Source organism: Crotalus tigris, unplaced genomic scaffold (assembly GCF_016545835.1).
Source record: "Crotalus tigris isolate CLP2741 ecotype Arizona unplaced genomic scaffold, ASM1654583v1 scf7180000024346.1432988, whole genome shotgun sequence".
Classification (NCBI taxonomy): Eukaryota; Metazoa; Chordata; class Lepidosauria; order Squamata; family Viperidae; genus Crotalus; species Crotalus tigris.
The window spans coordinates 414,317-436,389 of NW_024100515.1; the positions used below are offsets into that span (position 1 = coordinate 414,317).

The 22,073-nt window shown below is 39.6% G+C and overlaps 2 protein-coding genes across 2 annotated transcripts; one reads left to right on the plus strand and one right to left on the minus strand.

Moving 5' to 3' along the window:
- The first annotated feature begins 747 nt into the window (after positions 1-747).
- On the plus strand, positions 748-11,170 carry ARG2 (arginase 2). The gene is made up of 8 exons (XM_039326909.1): positions 748-888; positions 1,552-1,624; positions 5,763-5,940; positions 6,584-6,743; positions 8,613-8,707; positions 8,859-8,963; positions 9,105-9,241; positions 9,937-11,170. The coding sequence occupies exons 1-8, from the start codon at positions 772-774 to the stop codon at positions 10,140-10,142; spliced, it is 1,071 nt and encodes a 356-aa protein (XP_039182843.1). The 5' UTR covers positions 748-771; the 3' UTR covers positions 10,143-11,170.
- On the minus strand, positions 10,267-21,859 carry VTI1B (vesicle transport through interaction with t-SNAREs 1B). The gene is made up of 6 exons (XM_039326910.1): positions 21,628-21,859; positions 19,514-19,572; positions 18,183-18,374; positions 13,490-13,663; positions 12,551-12,612; positions 10,267-10,630 (listed from the first exon to the last, which is right to left on the minus strand). The coding sequence occupies exons 1-6, from the start codon at positions 21,743-21,745 to the stop codon at positions 10,540-10,542; spliced, it is 696 nt and encodes a 231-aa protein (XP_039182844.1). The 5' UTR covers positions 21,746-21,859; the 3' UTR covers positions 10,267-10,539.
- Positions 21,860-22,073: the final 214 nt, after the last annotated feature.

Below are 22,073 nucleotides of genomic sequence, written 5' to 3' on the forward strand. Positions count from 1 at the left end.
GGACATCCTTTCCCAACACTGCAATCTTATACCTCATAGATGGAAAGAAGAACTGGAACTGATGAAATGGTGTTTGCATGGTTCTCATCTGTACACACACTCATTTGTCTGAGCGGAGAATTCTGTATATATTGCCTTGAATAATTACAAACAACCAGCCTCGTATCCTTAAGTCTTCCTTAGAGAGCCACTAAAACAAATTGCTCTGAATTCAATTGGAATTGTTCCCTCGCCCCACCTAGTCCAGCAGGCGTGTACTGCGTTGAACTGCGAGCCCAACTCTCCTTTAAAAAAAAATAAAAAAGCAGATATTTAACCTGGCTTTTAGGAAGAGGAGTGAAAATCTGAACAGCCGGGCAAATTTTCAACCGAGAAACCGGTAATTTAAGCTATTCCTCACCTTAAAATGTTTACACACACACACAACCAGGTAGAAACGTCTTTTTTGGGGGGGGGGAAGGGAGCAAAATTAATTCCGGAACGACCTGCGAAAGCCAGAAGGGGTCAAGAAAGAATGCAGATCCGGTCACGTTCGTTCACGAAGTTGGGCCTCTTCCGAGGGGCTCGGAGGCACGTCCCAGGCCATCTCAACGCCGATTGGTGCGCAAATAGGCCGTCAGCCAAGGGGCGGGGCCACAGGCGCAGAGGCTCGACCAATCGGCCGATTATAAAGCTTCGGTTGCCGCTGGTGCAGACGCCGGCGTGGTAACAAAGCTGATTCTCGCGCTCAGCTCAGCTCAGCTCTGCTCTGCTCTAAGATATTTCGCCACGATGGCTCTTCGTAGCAGTTTCGCTCGGCTCCTCCAGCAAGCGGGCTCCTCTCTGCGGGTCTCTCGGAAGCGCTCCCATTCGGTGGCTATCATTGGGGCCCCCTTCTCCCTGGGCCAGGTAGGTGGCGTGACGGGAAGGGGATAGTCCGGACCACCGATTTGTCCGTCCGGGGGCGCGAGGGGGAAACGGCAGGAGCGGTCGAGGGAGGCGTCCTTTGGCCCTTTCCAGGGGGGGCTGCGGACCTCCGCCTTCCCCAGTGAGCCTAACAAAAAGAAGAGAACTTTATGCCGCCTGCTAGCCGGGAAAGGAGATGCTCCAAATGATCAATATCATTCGTGCCCGACCCGGTTGATCCGCGATGATTCGCCCTAAGCAGGAACAAGGCTGCTGCATGCGGTGGTCTTGCGAAGCCTGCAGCGATCAGGAGGGGAACCTTGCGGCGGTGGGTGTCGGAAGCCGGGAAGAAAAGGTGGGGTGGAGCCTTCTAGAGCAGGGGTAGTCAACCTTGGCTTTTTTATGGCTCGTGGACTTCTAGCTGGCTCAGGAATTCTGGGAATTGAAGTCCACGAGCCATAAAAGAGCCAAGGTTAACTACCCCTGTTCTATCGAATTTGGCTGGCTGGCTGGCTGGCGGGGAAGGGGGGCGTCGCCGGCGGCGTCAGAGGATTCTCCTGGGAAGTGGAAATTTCCAAGCGGCCGCTTTGTCCACGTGGGCTCATTGATATCATTTCCCTCGGGTGTCGCTTGGAATCACGGCGCGGATCCTGTTTTGTCTTGTAGAAAAGAAAAGGAGTGGATCACGGTCCTGCCGCGGTCCGGAATGCGGGGCTGGTCGGAAAGCTTTCCCTCATGGGTAAGTGGGAAGGGCGGGATGGGAGCCCTACCTTTCGGGAAGGGATCTGAGTTCTCTGTCTGGTTCTGCCTAACTTCTCCACCCAGTCGTCCATATGATATGATTCATTATGAGTCCACCGTCTGAAACATTGCTTAACCTGGGGCCTTCCAGATAGTTGGGTGTCCATTGTTCTAATGTTGCCCAACCAACACTCTGTTTAAGGAAAGGAGAAACGTGTGTTTTGAGTGATCATAGTATATCACACTCAAAATAGGCAGTCCACCCTCATGAATACCCTGGGTTATTGAAAATCATGGAAAGGATATCATTGTGGATGATAACTTATGAGGACCTAATCATTTTCAATGCATAGACAAGATCATCAAGCAAAAGTGACTAATTTTTCAATAAGCAATTGAAAAATTCGAAACAGACTTAAATAATTCCAAAAAGACACACTGTGTTATTCAGTCTTCTTGAAACCCCATCAAATTAAACCTTCCTAATCTCCCAGTTAAATATGAACTCTTCTTTTTGAAACCATCAGATTACCACAAAGATAACTAATGTAACTAACACAGTAAATGGTTTTTTATCCAAGTTATCTTGAATTAAAGCACAATCACACATTTACACTAGCTGATATGAACTCATTCATTCAGAGCTTAGCTTTTCAGCACTCAATAAAAATGATTAGTAGTTACAACATTCCAGAGATTCCTGAAGGAAAACTGAAATCCACAGTTCAATAGTACTTTGGTGTAAAAAGTGAATATCATTTTGTGAAGGTGACTGCAATACATATCCATTATTAACTAAGAAGTTCCATCAAACATTATAACTCCTAATTCCTTTTATTAGAGGGGGTTTTAAGTCCCAGAGGGTTAAAAAAAATGTTTAAAACTATTCAAAAGTAATGAAATAGGAAATCCTTCAAAAGTAGGAAAGATGAGTAAACTTTATCTGATGTTAAAATTGTAAAAATTGATTTCACTGTAAAGATTGACGAAACCTTGACGTTTGAAATTGAGTCATAACTATTGAGTAAAAAAAATAAGGAAGTAATCTAAGAAGTGTCTGTGTAGGAAAAACATAAGATAGTTGTATATGGATAGAAGAAATACATAATACGTAGTTAGAAAATGAAACAAAACTTTTTAGTAAGATAAGGACTACATTATCAGTCTTAATTCCACTCAACATATGCAGCATTCCCTGTTTATAGTGTCCTGATAATTCTGGACACATTTTGACTATAAGTTCATACACAAACCTTCATATCGAAGGAAAAATGATGAAAATGAATAATTAAGTACTCTAAAAATGTTGAAAAGTAGTAAGGCAAAAGATTTAAATGAAACAACTGAGAAAATTTAAAGAAGTGGTTTGCTTGTGGAGGTACTATGTGATTTGTCTATCTGAGAAAGCTACTGCTGTGGCTGATTATTGAAATAATGCTGTTATTGTTGCTCTGTATAAAGGGAAAGTTAACAAGAGTGGATGCAAAAACTACAGAAGAATGTCTTTGTTAAGAGTGCCTGGGAAGGTGTTTGAACTTTGAAAGTTTCTAAGAGGTGACAGTCTGAGAACTGCAATGTAATCCCAGCCTTTTGCTTTATAGCAATTCATTAAGAAATGGATGAATGTGAAAAATAAAATTTATTGTGCTTTGTAGATTTAGGAAAAACACAATAAAGCAAAGTTGAAATGTAGAGTTGAAACTGGCTACTGAATGCAGTATGTACATGTACACCTACTCATAGAAGTAAAATACATGAAAATGAAAGAAATGCTTAGTGAGTGAGTTGGCACTGGACAAGGAAAAAGGGTTTGGAATGACTTATGGATAGCTGTGTTTATGGATAAACAGAATGCTTGTGGTGATTGTATAGATGTGTTACTTGGGAATTTGAATGTAGAGTATGTGCAGATTATTTAGGCTGAGAATATCAAAATGATTTGCAGCAAATGTTAAAGATACTATATGATGCAACAAGGAAACTGGAGCTGAGAATTAATACATTGTATCAACGTAGTTGTGCTTGACAGGCAATATAGAATACACAAATTGTGAAAAAATGTGTAATCTGATAGTATATTTAATAATGATGGGAGAATGAATGAAAAAAAGTAAAGATGGTACAAATGCTGGTAGGAAAGTAGAAGGAAACGCATGTTCAATGATGAGAAATGAATGTTTGTTGAAAGAAGGGAAAACTGTAGTATATAAGAATGAACTTCTGCCCACTGCATTATACCAGACAGTTGGTATGCTAGAAGAAACTTTGCCTTAGCAATAGGATACTACAGATGCATTTGTGGAATAAGAAAAAAGTAGCATTGAGAAGCAATGGATAGTGAATAAATGTGGAGTGAATACAATAAATGACTTGTTTGAAAGATATGGTTTATTGATATGGAAGGAAGGAATAGGGTTCACTTGCTCTTAAACTATGTGAAAGAATAGTGGTTAAGAGGAAGAGAAGACTAAAGAAATCATGGTTGGATGGAACTGATAAGATCACAAAGAGAGATAACAAGCCTAAAGAAGAAGCAACATATGCAGTGGTAGAAGTGAGGATGCCCCTATGTATATGACATTACAATTGGCATCTGTATAGCAACTTTCCCCAAGTGCATGTGTTGCGCCAAGATTTCCTCAGCAGCTGGATCTTTAGGAAATCTAGGAATTGGTTGAACACCAGCCAATTACAGGGCACTGTAATGTAGAAGATTTTGTTACTTAAAATAAATAGCCTGAAATGATGCACCTTGCCACAGTATCTGTGAGACAAGGTAACCATCAATCTGATGTCTTCATGGAAACCTTTTTTTTTGCCCCAACTGATTTGAATTCCTTTATAGTCCTTACTTATTTTTTTGAGTAGGTTAGAGCAAGGCTTTTCAACCTTTTCACCCATTGTACCACTTTTAGGATATGGCAATATCTGAGTACCACCAGTCGCCTAGCAAGGTGTCAAAAACTTGATGACCAAAAAAAAAAAAAAAGGAAAAAAGTGATAAAGTACAGGTAGTCTTCGACTTACAATAGTTTGCTTAGTGACTGTTCGAAGTTACAATGGCACTGAAAAAGTGCCCCCAAGCCACAGTCGAGCAAGACACCTGCCTGCCCGCCTGGTGGCGCTCTTCCTCCTGTCCGAGGTTTTCATTGTTGTGAGCAATTCTGTTGAGGATTGGCAGCGGGGGTGGGGGGTTGTTTGTTTTTTATTCCCCTCGTCTGCTGGGTAGTCGCAGCAGGTTTTGGTCACTTCGCATGACTCTGGGGACACTGTCACCGTCATAAATATGAAACAGTTGCGAAGCATCTGAATGTAAATCACAAGACCCTGGAGATGCTACAACATTCCAGCTGATCGGTGCTTCTTCTGGGCTCAGCAGAAGCGCTAGGATCAGCGCCGAGCTCCAGCTGGAGCCTGGCGCTGATCCTGGTGCTTCCGCTGAGCCCTGACAGCCCTGCAGCTCCAGCCATCTCTCGCTCAGGCTTGTGCGGTGCTGCCACCGGTTCAGCTCATTCCCCTCCCCCACTACCACTTTTCTAGGATGGTCGCATACCACCTGCCAGGTACCAATGTACCACAGGTGGTACCTGTACTACTGGTAGAAAAGCCCTGGGTTAGAGCAGTGCAAAACACAAATCTGATATGTTTATTAATCTGAATACCTCTGAGCTCCACATAAATATTCTTTGAAAATTAAAATAGAAAGTGTCTGCAGTTCAGTGCTTTAGGTGATGGTTGTGCCACCTATCCATAAAAAGAGGAAAAATAAGGTGAAGTCTGTTAATTTAAAACATTTGTATAGCTGCTCCTCTTAAAAGAACTACGGATAGCTTATAACCAGCAAATATTAGTAAATATATTAAGAGAAGTGGATGGGGGTAATGCACCCATCTTCTGGCAAATGAAGTTCAATAATTGGCAATACCTATCACAGCAACCATTTTGTGAGAGTGCCCTCATATTTTCATAATTTCAAACAAATGTTTCTACTTTTGTTCCATAAGATTCACTTACCAGGACTCTTTCAGAATTATTCATAGGGAAACAATAACAATTCTAAATTCCATCATATTCTGTCACTAGACAAAGCTAATCTATATAACTTTGCTTTCTTCTCCCGTTCTGCTTGTTCCTAGGTTGTCAAGTATATGATTTTGGAGACTTACGTTTCACCCCAGTGCCCAATGATGAACTGTACAATAACCTGGTTAAGTACCCACGCTCTGTAGGATTAGCTAACCAACTTCTGGCTGATGCTGTGAATGGAGCTGTGACAGCTGGGCATAGTTGCATAACCATTGGAGGTGATCATAGGTGAGTTAGGAAAAGTGAAACTACCATATGACTTTTATATAAAGACCATCAAAGTAAATGTTTCTTTACCTGTTTCTTTGCTTGAAAGAGAGTAACATGAACAGTATAAAAGGGTGTTGAGTCCTAAAAAATATTTTGGTTATGGCAGTTGATAAATTCCACAAATGATGGGCCTGGCAACACTAGATCTGAGAATGATTTGGGGGACTAGATGATGTTTTATCCATTTAAAGTTATACTATAGAATCTACAGCAATGGTAGATACGGTAGGTAATGCATATACTACTAGTGTACTAAACAAAAATAATCAATCCTGAATTTAAAAACTCTTTTGTAATTAGACAGGAACACTCATCTGCTTCCATTACCATATTCTCTGTGAGTCTAGAATAATCTGCTGATTAGACTGTTGTAGAAAATGTGGGAGCGTAAAGTTACATACTGTTTTCATATTTATCCCCTTAACCCCTCAATGGCAAGACATTGTGGGCAGGATCATACACACAATATGCATTTATGATATGAATTCAAGTGCAGTTATTATACATTTGGCTTCCAAACTGATTCTGTTAGCCCACATTTATCAGATATCCTAATTCTACAGATAAGGCTAATACAAATTTGAACTGTTTTCCCTTACAGTTTAGCACTTGGTTCTATCAGTGGACATGCAAGGCAGTACCCACATCTCTGTGTGATCTGGGTTGATGCCCATGCTGATATTAATACTCCACTCACAAGCCAATCAAGAAATCTCCATGGGCAGCCGGTTTCATTTCTTTTAAGAGAACTTCAGGATAAAGTAAGTTGGGATTGCATGGTAATGTCAACAAGGAATAGCACTTATTGAGCTATTAGTATTTTTTTTATTGGAAGTAAACTTTAGATATCAGACAGATGACATATTTATTACTAGTTCATATGGGCATATATCCTGAACATTGAAGAGTGGTGTTCTTTAGGATATAGTATTGGGCGCATAATTCATAAAAATGCAAGTACCTCTATATTGAGTTAGTCAACATGATTTGAGATTGAGTGGTTATTGGTTTACTATATGGCAATTCTACCACCCTTTCAGGAGAATAGAAAACACATGAGCTTACATAATCCTCATTTAGTGACCACCTCATATAGCAACCATTTGCAGTTACAATAATAATGGCAAAGCAACCCTGCAACCATTTCTCACATTTATGACCTTCGCAGGGCTGTAGATGTAAAGCAGGGGTGTCAAACTGCCAGCCCGTGGGCTGGATGTGTCACGCCGAAACTGCGCCCACCCCATTGCTGGCAATGGAAAAAGTCGCAATATGTCGCATCATGTGACGTTGCAAGTTTGCACCCCTGATGTAAAGCAAAGGTAAACTGAAGTGAGATTATAAGCATAGTCACATTTTTACTTAGTGACCTCTTTGCTTAACAGACCCAATTGTAGTTGCTAAATGAGGATTACTGTATTATTTTTTTCTACCTGTTAGGAATAGTCTGTTACTTGATGAATTGTAGCTGAAAGTTGATGGCTATACCTGCTGGTATTCCTGCAGTTTCCTTTCCAAAGGAATGACCAAGCATGGATGTGTTTTCTATACAATAGGTCTCTACCTTGCAAGTCCCCCCCCCCCCGTAATAAGATAAATCCTAATTGCCCCTAGGGCAGGGGTAAAAGTAACTTGGGTTCAGCTTTTTTTTTTTAACTCTCATTAATCCTAGTCAGCTTGGCAATGAACTGATTTTGAACAGCACATGCTCAGTAATCTGAATACACAATTATAAACGGGCACAGCAGGATCTGATCTTTTCATCAAAGCAATAAAATTTCCAGTTGTTCTGTACATGAGTGCAATGACATGTGTACAAAAGAGGCACACTTTGCATTGCAAAAGTGCAACTCTGTTTCTACATCTACATTCCTTTTCTCACCTCTCGGTGGAGCCCTCCAGCCATCAAAGCGGTTCATAATATAGTTCATTTAGTGACCGTTTGAAGTTACTGAGGCACTGAAGAAAGCGACTTATGACCATTTTTCACACATAGGACCGTTGCCGCATCCCCAGGGTCACATGAACAAAATTCAGATGCTTGGCAACTGATTCAGACGGTTGCAGTTTCCCAGGGTCATGTGATCACCTTTTGTGATCTTCTGACAAGCACATTTCACTGGGGAAGCCGATTCATTTAACAACTGTGTTACTAACTTAACAACTGCAGTGACTCACTTCACAACGGTGTCAAGAAACATCGTAAAATGGGGCAAAATTCAATTGTCTCGTTTAGCAACAGAAATTAGGGGCTCAGTTGTGGTCCTAAGTCGAGGACTACCTGTATGTATTTCAGTTTTAGCATGTTTTCAAAAATCCGTGTTTTGGATCCCAGGAAATTTTATGTAAGGAACTAAGCGAGACCTAATCACCTTCTTTTATTGGGAATGCTGATATCCTTTCGGCTTGGACTGGGGGAAAAAAATAAAGTATCTTTAGTCTAGTACAATTTATTCCTGTGGAAGAAAAACTGTTACATATCTGCAGCAATGTCATCTAAAACAAGATTTCTATAACAGGATATTGGGGGGCGGGGGGGAGTCTATACTAAATCATATTGAGTTGGCAAGGTCAAAATAATATTTCCTAGACCAGTCTTTTCAGGATCATGTTTTTCTGTTATTTCAAAGGTGCCAGTGCTTCCTGGATTTTCCTGGCTGAAGCCCTGTCTTTCACAATCAGATATTATATATATTGGTCTGAGAGACGTTGATCCTGCTGAACAGTAAGTACCTGATAGCTAGTTTAAATTATTTAAATTAATTTAAATCAATTTATTATTTAAATTATTCCCTGCCTCCCAATTTGTAGCAGGATTATTGTTATATTTCAGACTGTAAGGGTATTTAACTTTTAACCTTCTTTTCTCAAAACAGTTATATTCTGAAGAATTATGGCATTCAGTATTTTTCAATGAGACATATTGATGATCTTGGAATCCAGAAAGTGATGGAAAAAACGTTTGACCATCTTTTGGGAAGGTAACAGGAATATTTGTTAGGCAATTAAATAATCCAGAAACCTGGTCATTGGCAACCATTAGCCAATTCCTACTGATTACTAGGATAAGTGACCTACTGCAGATGAACTGTATTTAGTAAACAATAATATTGTTTTGTCAGAGGGCCAAGACCAATCCATCTGAGCTTCGACATTGATGCCTTTGATCCATCACTGGCTGCAGCAACAGGGACACCTGTCTTGGGTGGATTAACATATCGTGAAGGCATGTACATTTCTGAGGAAATACACAACACAGGTAAAAACCACTTAAGCATATATTTTTTTAAAAAATGGGTTAATGTAACAAGAATCACAAAAATTTTAATTATATGCTTGCAGGATATCTGTACTACAAAAATATTCAGAAATGTTTAAATCAAAATGTTAACAAAATAAGTCTAATAGATGCTCGGATTCTTTTATTCTCTCTCTCTTCCAACGATTCATGAGGCATCCTGAAGACAATAGCAGTGTTTTTTGAGCTTTCAGATGGCACCTAATTTAGTTTTACTAGTTAGTAAAACAAAACAACACTACAAGCTATGCTGCCAAATTTTAGCATAAACTATGTGGAAACATAACCTTGTTTAGAGAAGTTAATGTTCCCAGTTCATCTTCCAGTTGTTAACATTACACCCTTTTGTTTTCTGTGTATTTGTATTATAGCTTCTCCAACCCTCTTCTTGACTCAGTTGGATTAGAATTAGAATCAGGGAGTTTTAAAGGCATATCATACTTTAAATATTTAACCATTCACTTGCCCTTGGCAACAAGAAAGCATAGAAAAAAAACCATTGGAAATTATTGTTGCTTTGGATAAAAGTAGGATTGAAGTATGATGTAACATGTAATGAGACAGATCTGTTATTTGGCTGAAGAGATTTTAAAAAAATATATATTGCAAATTTCTGTCTTTTGCTCCAAAGTAACTCTCTGCTTTCACTTTCTCAGGCCTGCTTTCAGCTATGGACCTTGTAGAAGTAAATCCATTCCTTGGAACTTCACAGGAAGAAGTGAATGCAACAGCCAGTTTGGCAGTAGATGTGATTGCTACAAGCTTTGGGCAGACGAGAGAAGGAGCACACGTTGTTTTTGAGAACCTGCCAACACCTAGTTCTCCAGATGAATCAGAAAATGAAGAGCAAGTCCGGCTTTAGGTCTCCCAAGTGGCAGCAGATGCCACACAAAGGGCATTATGTATAGTACTGCTGGTCTACTAAACAAGTGGACGGAACAGAAATCAAGTGTACTACATTCTGAAGTCTTCACTCAGCTTTGGAGTTTTTTTTTCTTAGTTGGGAAGTCAAACTGTGCCACAAATTAATATCTTCAGTATATATGACTATCGTGTTATATTGCAGATGTAGTTCATCTCCTCCCAGTAGCACTGCACCCTTCTCAGAAGGACATGTCAAGACTGACAACAAGCCAGCACTGTATTTTAAATGCAGTAAATACCACCCATCTTTTCAATCTATGTCACAGTTATTGCCCAGGAATGTCCATATAGTGGATTGAAGACAGCAAAGCAGAAAAACTGCATTTCTTCGAGGCTTAGGTGAAGAACTTATAGTAGACAAGACCTCCCAGGATAATTACCTCCAGGATGATGATGACAGAGAGTAACAATTTATTTGTCATAAGCCTAGAAAGAAAGAGACATGGACTTTGTTGTTGTTTTTTAAACTGCAAGTCGTTACCATTTATGGAATTACGGTGATTATAGAAACCATCCAATTTCATTTTTAGTAAAGCAAACCCTTTGCATGCTTACTCAAAAGCAAGTCTCTTTATGTATTGCTGATTTAAGGGAAATCCTAGGTAAATAGGCATAGGGATTCAGCCACCATGGAAAAACTTAATGCTGTAGAAGGAGAGTACCAACTATTTAATTTCATTTAAAACATTATGGTTCTTGAGATACCTTATAAAACATTAAAATACTCTTGCTAGACATTATAGAGCCTCACTGTAGGGGTATGAAAAAACATAAAAGAATAGAGGTAAAACAAATATACTTCACTCCTAAATGAAGAGATATAGTTGTAATAATTCCAATTTTTGGTAAATGGGAGAGCACAAAGAGCTGAAAATCTGATGATAATTAATGGCTTGAATATTGTTTTTAGTAGTTCCTTTTATATAGCAAGTTCTTTCAATAAATAATAAACCTTATTGAATGGAAGCCCTGGGGTTGTTGTTGTTTTTGCTAGCATGCTAAAAACTGCTGCTGTGGACGTGTATGTGGACATGAGGGAACCACAATAAGGGTCCTTTGGGATCTGACTGCTCAGACTTCTTTCTATGGGGCCTTAGTCTCAGAGAGTGGCCAGTATTTGCAACTATGCCTATTGAAGAGCTTTAAAGAACAATCCAGCCTTATGTGTCCAGTTAGTCACCTGACAAGATGTAGAAATTAGACGTTACACAGCATTTTATATAGTACAAGTAATCCTCAACTTACGGCCACAATTGAGCCCAAAATTTCTGTTGCTAAGAGACACTTGTTAAGTGAGTTTTGCCTCATTTTATGACTTTTCTTGCCACGGCTGTTAAGTGAATCACTCCAATTATTAACACAAGTTGCTAAGTGAATGTGGTTTCCCCCATTGACTTTGCCTGTCAGGTTACAAAAGGTGATCACATGACCCCAGGACACTGCAACTATCATAAATATGAGTCAGTTGCCAAGTGTGAATTTTAATCATGTGAACATGGGGGTGCTGCAATGGTCCTAAGTATGAAGAACAGTCATAAGTCACTTTTTTCTGTACCACTGTAACTTTGAACGGTCACTAATTAAATATAAGCTAAGGACTACCTGTATTTATATAGCTTATTTTCTGTTGATTCTTCCATTCTGAGAGGTGAGAGGCATCTTAAATTTAGGGGCATATCCTAAATATTATATTCTTGTTTTGAGAGGGAGGGGGAGAAGTAAATCAACCTACAGTATCCACTTAAAGAATACTATAGCTAGAGAAATATTTATGTTCATGTTAGGATCATCTATCATATTCCTTTAGCTCTGGCAATCAGTTCCTGTATAATATGGGGCAGGCCATAGCGCTGCATACAAAAGGAGGAACTGGCAAAAAAAGTGTCCCTTCTCTCACTTTAGCAAAAGCTAAATTACCAGATCTAAACTGAAAAAATCCAGGTGACCCATAGATAGAAACAAAGAGATACATTTTTGCTGCTTTCTACTCATTGTCCAGTGATTTGCAACCTAGATGTGGTAGCCTCAGCAAAGCTTGGTTTGGATTTGTTCAGCAAGCAACTAATGCTCGCTCACTGTTGGACTTTGCATTTATGCACAAATGCCTAAAGGTGCACCAATCATACAAATTAAGTCTGTGCCCTAACTTACTTGCTAATTCCTAACTAAATGGGCCTACAAATTGGTGAACTTTATCCCTGAACATTGCCACCTTTCCCACATCTATATGAAAATAAAAGCCATTCCTCCATATGGACATCGGAGATAGGCCAAGCCTACACTGAAGGAATAAGCTTCGCAAAAATCCCAAACATACAAAACATTTTAAAGCATTATTTCACCAACCTTCTCGACATGGAACGTAGGATCTTCCGACTTCTGCTTAAATTTTCATTTGTGTTTACTAACTGTAAAGGGAAAAAAAAACATGAATCCCCACCTGCTTGACAAGGGATTAGGGTGCTACTTTTGACAGTTGGAAAGCATCATCTGTTAAACACAATGTTCAAATTAGATCAAACCAAACTTAGAGAAGGATATTTGGCCTCTGTTTTAAGGTGACGATTGGAACACATCCAGTCAGCTCAACTCCATAACATTCTGTAACAATTAAAAGAAGCATGATGCACCCCAACTTATGTATTTCTGTATTTTTTTTCTTTTATACTAATAGACTGAATTATGTTTCTGATAACAAAGCCAAATAACACACTATCCAAGGTAAATTCTTGGTCTTTTCCTGAAGGGAAAAATATTGATAGTGAATCGCAAAGATATCAGGTAAACAAGCAGCAGCATTTTGGGGCTGGTTAAGATTCCATCTTCTGCATCAGAGCAGAGACCATGAGTAAGTTTCATTATTGGACGTGGACTATGTATTAATCCATTTATCTAGTTCCTGAGATTTCAGCAGTTTATGAAAAGATAAGCGTTATCTTTAAAATAAATTAAAGAATATATCTAAGGAAGATCAAAGCCAACCTCAATAAAACAGTATTTGATTCCAGAGGTTTAGAAAAAGTAGACCTGTTTTTCTGCCAGAATAAGAAAAAGTGGATTTTTAAAATAACTATAATGTTACATTAAATAGTTGTATAAGCTAAAGTTTGCTCTTTTAATGCAGTTTCTACTCTGCGCTATGAAAGAGCAAAGCCCCATGGAGAAGTGATATGGGGAGAGAGCAGTGCTGGGAGAGTAGAAATATATATTGCGTTCATAAGACTTATCTATTGATAAGAGAGGAAAAACAGACTGTTCTATTCCAGTGGCATTTTGAAAACTTACTCTGCCTTTGGTGCGTTCCAGCTGCTCACGCTGCCCACCTAGTTCTTCAATGATGTCACTACCAATTTGATCAGTTTCTGCAGCAATTTGGTGTGTCCGGTCCAAGCTCTGAGTGGCTCGATTCAAGCTTTCTGTTCCCTGAAGCAGTAACACCCTCTGAGACTGCATCTGAGTCTAAGAGACAATTAAGACCTATTTAAAAAGGCAGAAGGGATATTTTTACCTTTCAGTATGTTCTTCTCTGAGTGTGGAGATTTAAGTCATGCTAGCAATGTAAAAGGAGAATAAGAGGAGTTTCCTAATGCTGAGGGAAACAGCCTATTCAATGATGGTAAACCTTTTAGAGACTGAGTGCCCAAACTGCAACCCAAAACCCACTTATGCATAGTTGAGTGCTGGGTGGGTGTGGCCCATTGGGTGGGTGTGGCCCATTGGGTGGGCGTCGCTGCGGTGGGAACGGCAGACTGAGTGGGACTAAAAAATTCAATCAATCAATTCCAACTTTGCAAGATCTTTTTTTTTCCATGAGAAATTGAAATTGATTGATTGAACCTTTTTTTTTTTTTGCACATGGCAGCAGAGGCCTAAAGTGAAAAGGTTTTATAAAACCCAGCTGAAGGCCTAGGACTGGGGCGACAGCGCGCGTGCCCACAGTGAGGGCTCTGAATGTCGCTTCTGGCACCCGTGCCATAGGTTTACCACCACTGGTCTATTCTTTTAAGAAAATGTTGGTGAAGACATTGAGATGATCCCATCTTCTTGTCCAAACTATCTTTGATGACACCAAGGTTTTTAATTTGATTCTGCAATCAAAAAATGTCCCTTATAGTACAGCAGAAACTATACACACAACTTATTCCTACCCCCCAATTGATTCAAGCAAATGCTATCAACATTTTCTTGGAGTATTTACAATCAGTTTCTCCCCCCCCCCTCCTTTCAATGTAGACCATTCAGCTATTTTCTTAGGTCAGCGGCCCCCAGCCTTTTGGGCACCAGGGACCAGTTCTGTGGAGAGAGGTTTTTCCATGTGGGGGTGGGGGTGTGGTTTTGTGTGCTGCCTTCATCCTGCAGATGGGGTTTCGCTTGTGTATGATGACCCAGGGCACAGCACAGAGGCAATGCAGTCAGCTAGCAATTCAAACAGTCCTTTAATTGCTCCAAATTTTCCCCCAAATGCTCCCACGTTTCTGGCAAGCCTCCAACAAAAGAAACACACATCCCTTCAGCTGACTCTGGCTGCAAGTAGTTTCACATACAGTCTGATTAGAAGCGGAATGTACTCAAGGCCACAGAGATAACAAGGAATAACACATAAATCATAAACCTAATGAGTCTGTGTGAATAAAGGCTTGCTTGAGCAGTTTCAAAAGAGAATCCAAAATACAGTCCGAGGTCTTTAAACATTCAAGCAACGTTGTCAGTCAGTCCAATAGTCAGAGTTACCAGGTTTCCAAGCCGAAGTCACAGAACAAGAGATCAGCAACACACAAAACTCCAAGGAATCAGCGTTTGTTCCTGACAAATGCCCCTCCCCATGGTGTCTCCTTAAATCTCAGTCTCCAGGTGTGCCTTGCAGAGAGTAGTTGAGCCTGCCTGTGTTGTTCCCTCCTTCTCTCCACTCTCAGTGCTCTAGGATCAGGTGGGGGAGGCTTGTTCAGCCTGTCCCACTCCTGAAGGTAAGGTGACCAATGAGCCTGCCTGTGTTGTTCCCTCCTTCTCTCCACTCTCAGTGCTCTAGGATCAGGTGGGGGAGGCTTGTTCAGCCTGTCCCACTCCTGAAGGTAAGGTGACCAATCATCCTCCTTTAGGGAGGACAGTCCTTCTCTTGTACTCATTTAAATAATAATTAATAGGCATGTAAGCATAATTACAATATAAAATGTTATTGTTACAAATGTTTTTTATTATGCATTTATCATATTATAGTGTATTCTGTATTGTTGCAATGAATAAAATGTTTTATTTACAATATTATTTTCTTCAATTTATTTGTGTCCTCCTTCTTATTGTAAAAAAGTTGGTCACCTTACTGAAGGGCCCTGGCCTGCCTTGGCCTGCTCTTCCCCACATTCCTCTGAAGCCACAGACACCTCTCCCTCGACCTTCATAGGGTTCTGTTCCAGCTCATTTTCCTCCTCAGATTCAGGCTCTGAGGGAGGCATGACAGCTTGTTTGTTCAGCCCAGTTTCTGGCATGCCATGAACCAGTGCCGGTCCAGGGACCAGAGGCTGGGAACCCCTGTCTTAGGGACAAAGAACTAAACTGATTCAATCAGATATTATTAGTGTGGTGGACCTAGACTACAGGTCGGCAACCTGCTGCTCCGGAGCCGCATGCGGCTCTTTGAGCTTTCCCCTGTGGCTCCCAGCCTCCTCTGCCATTTGCAGAGAGAGACAGAGACAGAGAGAGGCTTCTCTCTCTCTCTGTGTGTGTGTGTGTGTGTGTGTGTGTGTGTAAAACAAAGTGGACTCACGCTGTTCTCCGACAAGCTGAAAAGCTTTTTGGGCGGGGCTCCTCCCTTTGCTGCGTCTCTGCAGGAAACAGGAAGGGCAGGAGAGAGCTAGCTAGCCCAGCTATGCTGACTCAGGAATTCTGGGAGTTGAAGTCCATAAGTCATAAAAGAGCTGACGTTGCCTACCCCTGAGCTTGTTGGAGAACAGCTTGAAGCCAGCTTGCCAGGTAAGCAGAAGATTGGAGAGGGGGGGAGAGAAAGAGAGAGGGGGGGGGAAGAGGACTGGCAGACCAAGGGCAGAAAGAGAGGGAGGGAGGGAGGGGGAGAGAGAGGGAGGGGGAGAGAGAGACCCTTTTGACATCTAAAATGAAGATAACACTGCATATATCCTTTTTTACCTTTATATGTGTGTGTGTGTGTACATATATACATACACACACACACACACACACACACACGGCTTTTTTTCTTATAGAACAGCCAGAATGGAGTTCCGGCACCTTTTTTGGATGGAACCTTGTAGGGTAGGCAAGGCGGGTTGTATGATGTGTGTGAGTTTTTTTTTTTTTTTAGAAAAAAAGCACTGTGTGTGTGTGTGTGTGTGTGTGTGTGTGTGTGTGTGTGTATTCAGATATTTTTGCTGACAAGAGTTAAAGATTTAAGTGGGAGACTAGTATAGCAATTTCGGATTCATTTATCCTCAAAATGCCAAGGTGTAATCAATCAGACCGGTCTGTCTGAAAAACTTTCTATACACACACACACAGACACACACACACACACACACACATACTGTATAAGGTAAAAAAGGATATATGCAGTGTTATCTTCATTTTAGATATCAAAAGGGTTTTGCGGCTCCCAGTATTTTGTTTTCGGTGGGAAACGGGTCCAAGTGGCTCTTTGATTGTTTTGGGTTGCCTACCCCTGACCTAGACACTATAAAGTTTAAATGACATCAAACCTAGTAATCTGAATAGTGAAGAATTATATAAACTGCTTGCAGTAAAATTCAAATAGCACAGAGCGTATTAAAAATGAAATTGTTTTCAATATACTACATATTTAACAGCAATCTTCAAGATGTGTGGCTAGTTCATTAGACATGACAAAACCTAACGTGCTGTGCTTACTACTCACTTCGCTTGAAAGGGAAAAAGAAAATGTTTATGTAATCATTTTAGTGGATGCTCTAATTTTTTAAAAATCCCTAAATTAACGTTTTTAAAAAACCAAGGCTGCTTGGTGTAATAATTACTGGATCAGAAACAGGGAAAATGCTGGTCCTCCCTTAGGCAATCCAGTGGCTTTGGGTCAGTCACTTTCTCTCCAATCAGTGCATCTTACAGGTTTGTTATTATGGGAAAATAAGAAAATAAGAGGAAGGAGCATCATTCATTACAAGACATCTTGAGTTGTACAAAATAAAAGCAGGGCACAAATCAAATCAATGGAAATTAAAATACATCCCAGATTGCCTTACTGATAATCAGCATATGAAAGATGCATCTAAATGATCACTAGCAGCACTGAACAGAGAAATATCTTAATAAGCATTCCAGTGTTAATCTTATTTATTATATTCTGGTGTCTTTTATGTATTACAAGAGTTAAGCAGCTATTTTAAATACATGCCAGTTGCCAAGAATCCGAATTATGCAACCATCATGTAATCATAAGGATGCTGCTAAGTCATGAGAGTGAAAAATAAATGTAGGCCACTTTTTTAGTGCCATTGTAACTTCAAACGGTCACTAAACAAATGGTTGTAAGTTGAGGGCTACCTGTACTATCAATGATTTCTCAAATTTGGAAATGAGAACTTGTTTCCGTTTTCTCTTAATTTGCTAAATTCTCCAATGAATGCTTAAAAAGACCTTTACTATTTGCAGAATTTGGAGATCAGCAAAGGCAGGAGGGATCTTTACTACTGCCTTTACTATTCAACTAAGCTCTCACCCCCTCCATTTTCTTTCTTTTCTTTTTATTCCCTCATTTTTTCAAGAAGAAGCTAAGCTTGCTTCCAATCTATCAAGCCAGTAAGGGCACATAAACTTTTGTATTAACTGTTTTAATACTTTTGTATTTTCTAATTGTTTCATAAGTCAATTGTCTATTTTCTACAAGTCTTATTACGTCTTCACCATGAGCATAGCCTCTGCACAACTTCTTGAATAAGAACCTGAAGCATGTTGACATCAGAACAACCTTTAAAATAATTGTACACTTAATACTCACTCTCTGCTCATTTTCCGTAGAGAAGATGCCAAATTTTGAATTCCCACGTGCACTTGGAGGTACTCCCAAATCTGTACTTTTCATTTTCCTATGAAATGTGCTAAGATCTCCTTTGTAAGTTCGGATTTTAATCATCATTTGATTGCGGAAGGACACCGGGGCATATTTCAGTTCTTCTTCCATTTCCCTTAACTAGAAGATTTAAAAGTAAACATGTATAAAAATCCTTGTTACATTTGTATTTGAAACATGTAAATCAAGTCTGAAAATGATTAATTTACCAGAAACATCAGAGACCTAAATTAAAAAACCCACTCAAATTTCTTATGAATCATATTTCATTAGCCTGTGACTAAAATATAAAATACAATCTATCTAGCAATTCACTTCTTTATTTCTAAAATATGTATCCCATGTTTTTGTTTTAGAAATGTTATTCTTTGTCTGACCAAAACTGAGTTTATTTAGAAAAAGCATTCTTCCAATTTAAATACATTTCATACAATGACAATAAGAGCCAAAAATGGAGAAAACTTTAAGTATGTTCACGTTACTTATACAAAACAATGACGAAAATATGCTTCATAAAAGTTTATAAAGATACAGTTGTTTATAAAACATATGGAACTTATCTGTTTCAAAAGTAAAAAGCTACAGTGTGTAGGAAACCACCAAATACATCAGCCAAAAGGCTAGATTTCAATAATTTCCCTATCCTCTTTTTGCTATGTGAAAGCAATATTATTTTATGAAAAAAACTAACTACTTTGAAGTGGGCATAGCTAAACACAGTTTTGTTACCACTCTGATAACAAAAACAAAGACCAGACTCAAAAGAATGATATTTCACCTTGCTGCACATCAATCTTCATTGTAAATAAATACAATACAATCTTCTGTGATTATCTTTGTAGCATGTGAAAGATAAATCATTACCTTTAAACCTAATTCAGAAAAAATATCTACGATGAGTTTAAAACTTTTTTTTTTAGTAGAAAGCAGATTAATTTGTTCAAAGGGGTATTGCAAATACTGGCTTTGGCTTGTCTGGACAAATTATTAAATGGGAAAAAGAAAAAAAAGGAAATGTTTTTGAAATAAATTATTTCAATCAAGTGTTTCTCAGTCTTAGCAACCCAAGTTGAAGTCCCTATGCTAGTTGGGGAATTCTGGGATCTGAAGTCCATTCACCTTAAAGTTGCCAACGCTGAGAAACGCTAACTTCAATCAATACTAAGCACTTTATTCAGGTCCACAGTGTTTAAAGCATCGGATTAGTTCCATATAGACTAGGGTTCTAAAGCTTCTTAAAGAATAGTTCATATTCTTACCGTTTCATTTGCCTCTTTTAGTTTTTCATCAAACTCTCGCATTAACTTTTTTTTCTCCTCTACAAGATAAATTTTTAAAAACAAATTTTCACCAAAGGACAAAATATTAGCAGTACAAAAATAATTCATACACTCAATATATTCTTTATAACTGTTGTTCCTGTTTGAGTTTTTATATTAATATTTGAAGAGATTTCCTTCTCAAAAAGGTGGCAACTATGCTGCCATTTTCAGTAATTAGAGGTAGACGGTCATATGTACAGCAACAAGAGTTGCTAACTTTTTACTGGATCCCTGACTAAATGGCTTTATGACCTAAGATTTTTTTTTTATTTTGAACTCTAGGCCAACGTCTCTTGATATAAGCTCTCAAGCAGGCACAACAAAATTATAAAGAAAAACTTTCTCCCAATCATACATACATATGTATATGTGTGTGTATATCTAAAAAAAATGGGCCACTCATTTTAAATCATTGACTCATTTTTCCTGTCATTTTTATTCAAATGTGTTTCCAGAATTGTCATCTCTAGTTCTGTGAATGAGTAGAGCCCATGCAAAATGGCTGTTTTTGTGCCTTATTAGATAATGGGCTATATTTAAAGATATTGCTTTGCTGAGGGAACAATATAGGTCCAAAGCAATGATTTTTTTTTCTTCACACATATCCTGAATCTGTTCTGGAGGGTATATGCAAGGTAATACCTGTTATATTAACCTAATTGGTTCATGTAACTCTGCAAACCACAGATTTAGTTCATCCACACCATTCATGTCCTTTTATTGTCAGCTTTACTTTCAACACTTTACACAGCATTCTTCTTGCCCAACAAAATTGCCTGCTAAATGAAGGGCCCTAAAAAAACCTGACCATGTATCACGTAACCCAATCTTATCATGTACTCCAATCAGGACTGAATAAATTATTTGTAAAGTATTGTTTTAATTCATGCAGCATTTGTCCTTATGACATTTAGTATACTGAGTTTCTTCCTTATATGTAAGCTGGCCAGAGTCAAAACTGGACAAATAAGCACAATAGTATGTAACATCTGCCAAAAAATAAAAGCAAATGTTATTCTAAGGCTGCATTAATCAAGGTATTGGGAAAGGTCAAAAGAAGTTAGCATTCCTCTCTGCTCTGCATTGGTTGCACTGCACTCCATTTTGGAAAGTATACTGAAATTTGAAATTATACAGAAGTCAGAGACCAAGATGACAAGGAACCTGAAAGGAAAAATAGTTGGAGGTGTTGGCTTGGAGAAGACTCTGGGACGATGCACTAGCTATTTTCAAGTATCTGCAGGGTTGTCATGTAAATGTTAGAGCATTGTTCTGTCTCATTTCAGGAGACAGAACAAGAAACAATGGGTTTAAACGACATTAAAATTCATTGGGATACTGAATATTGGGGCATTTGGGCAAATAAGAAATGGTAAATGATGGAACAGACTACCTGAGGAGGTGCAGAATTTCTTTCACTAGAGGCGTTTTTAAGCTGAGACTGGATGAACATGTCTCTAGGATACTCAGCTTGTAGATTTATGCATTGCACAAGGGTGGACTTCAAGTCTTATATTATGTGAGCTGACAAAAGTACAGGTAGTCCACGACTTATGACCACAACTGAACCCATAATTTATGTTGTTGCTAAGTGAGAAAGTTAAGTGAGTTTTGCCCCATTTTATGACTTTTCTTGCCAAATCTGTTAAATGAATCACTGCAGTTGCTAAATTAGTAACAACTGTTAACTGAATCTGGCTTCCCCATTGACTTTGCTTTTCAGAAGGTCACAAAAGATGATCACACGAACCCAGGACACTGCAACTGTCATAAATATGAACCAGCTGCCAAGCTTCCGAATGTAAATCACGTGACCATGCGGATAATGCAAAGGTTGTTAAGTATGAAAAATGGTGGCAAGTCACTTTTCCCAGTGCCACTGTAACTTCGAACAGTCACTAAATGAGCTGTTGTAAGTCGAGGACTACCTATATAACATGTATAACTCTACATTGTCTATTTGTCCGCGGCATCGCACGGAGAGGCCGAAGCCAGACCCGGGAACAGGTTCTCGCCCCGTCGCAGGACTAGAGCGCTGCCTTCTCACATACCAACCGCCAGGCTCCCGCGCAGCTTCTCCGGGGCGCTTTGCAACTTCTCATGGAGGCCGCGAAAAATCTCGTGCAGCCGCTCCAGATGCTCCGAGGAGAGGACGCCGCGGTCCGCCATCCCACGAAAGTCGGGAGCGAGCAGCTTTTTTTCCTTCCGACGCCTCACCGGACTGACTACCGCCTAGAAACCATCTTCCACCGACATTTCCGGGATAACGGGCGGAGCTTAGGCCACATCCTCGCCCTCTTTCCTCGCAGACCGCCCCGCCAGGGTGACTAAAACAATGCCTGGTACTAGTGCCGTCAATCGCGTCGCCCTCGTTCCGGCGGAGAAACAGTCACTTCTCTGAGAGTGGTGGTAGTGACGGGGGCGACAATGTGTGTGTTTGTTTCTCCCACAAAGAATTTGGCCTCCAATTGATCAGGGAGATTCGGGCAATAACGTT

Excerpts from the sequence above, each read along its gene's own strand:
- ARG2 (XM_039326909.1), top strand. The coding sequence starts at position 772 with ATGGCTCTTCGTAGCAGTTTCGCTCGGCTCCTCCAGCAAGCGGGCTCC. Across the intron at positions 889-1,551 it reads CCCCCTTCTCCCTGGGCCAG|AAAAGAAAAGGAGTGGATCA; the intron begins GTAGGTGGCGTG and ends TTTGTCTTGTAG. Across the intron at positions 1,625-5,762 it reads CGGAAAGCTTTCCCTCATGG|GTTGTCAAGTATATGATTTT; the intron begins GTAAGTGGGAAG and ends GCTTGTTCCTAG.
- VTI1B (XM_039326910.1), bottom strand. The coding sequence starts at position 21,745 with ATGGCGGACCGCGGCGTCCTCTCCTCGGAGCATCTGGAGCGGCTGCAC. Across the intron at positions 13,664-18,182 it reads CTACGGAAAATGAGCAGAGA|ACTCAGATGCAGTCTCAGAG; the intron begins GTGAGTATTAAG and ends ATTGTCTCTTAG. Across the intron at positions 12,613-13,489 it reads TGGAACGCACCAAAGGCAGA|TTAGTAAACACAAATGAAAA; the intron begins GTAAGTTTTCAA and ends TTCCCTTTACAG.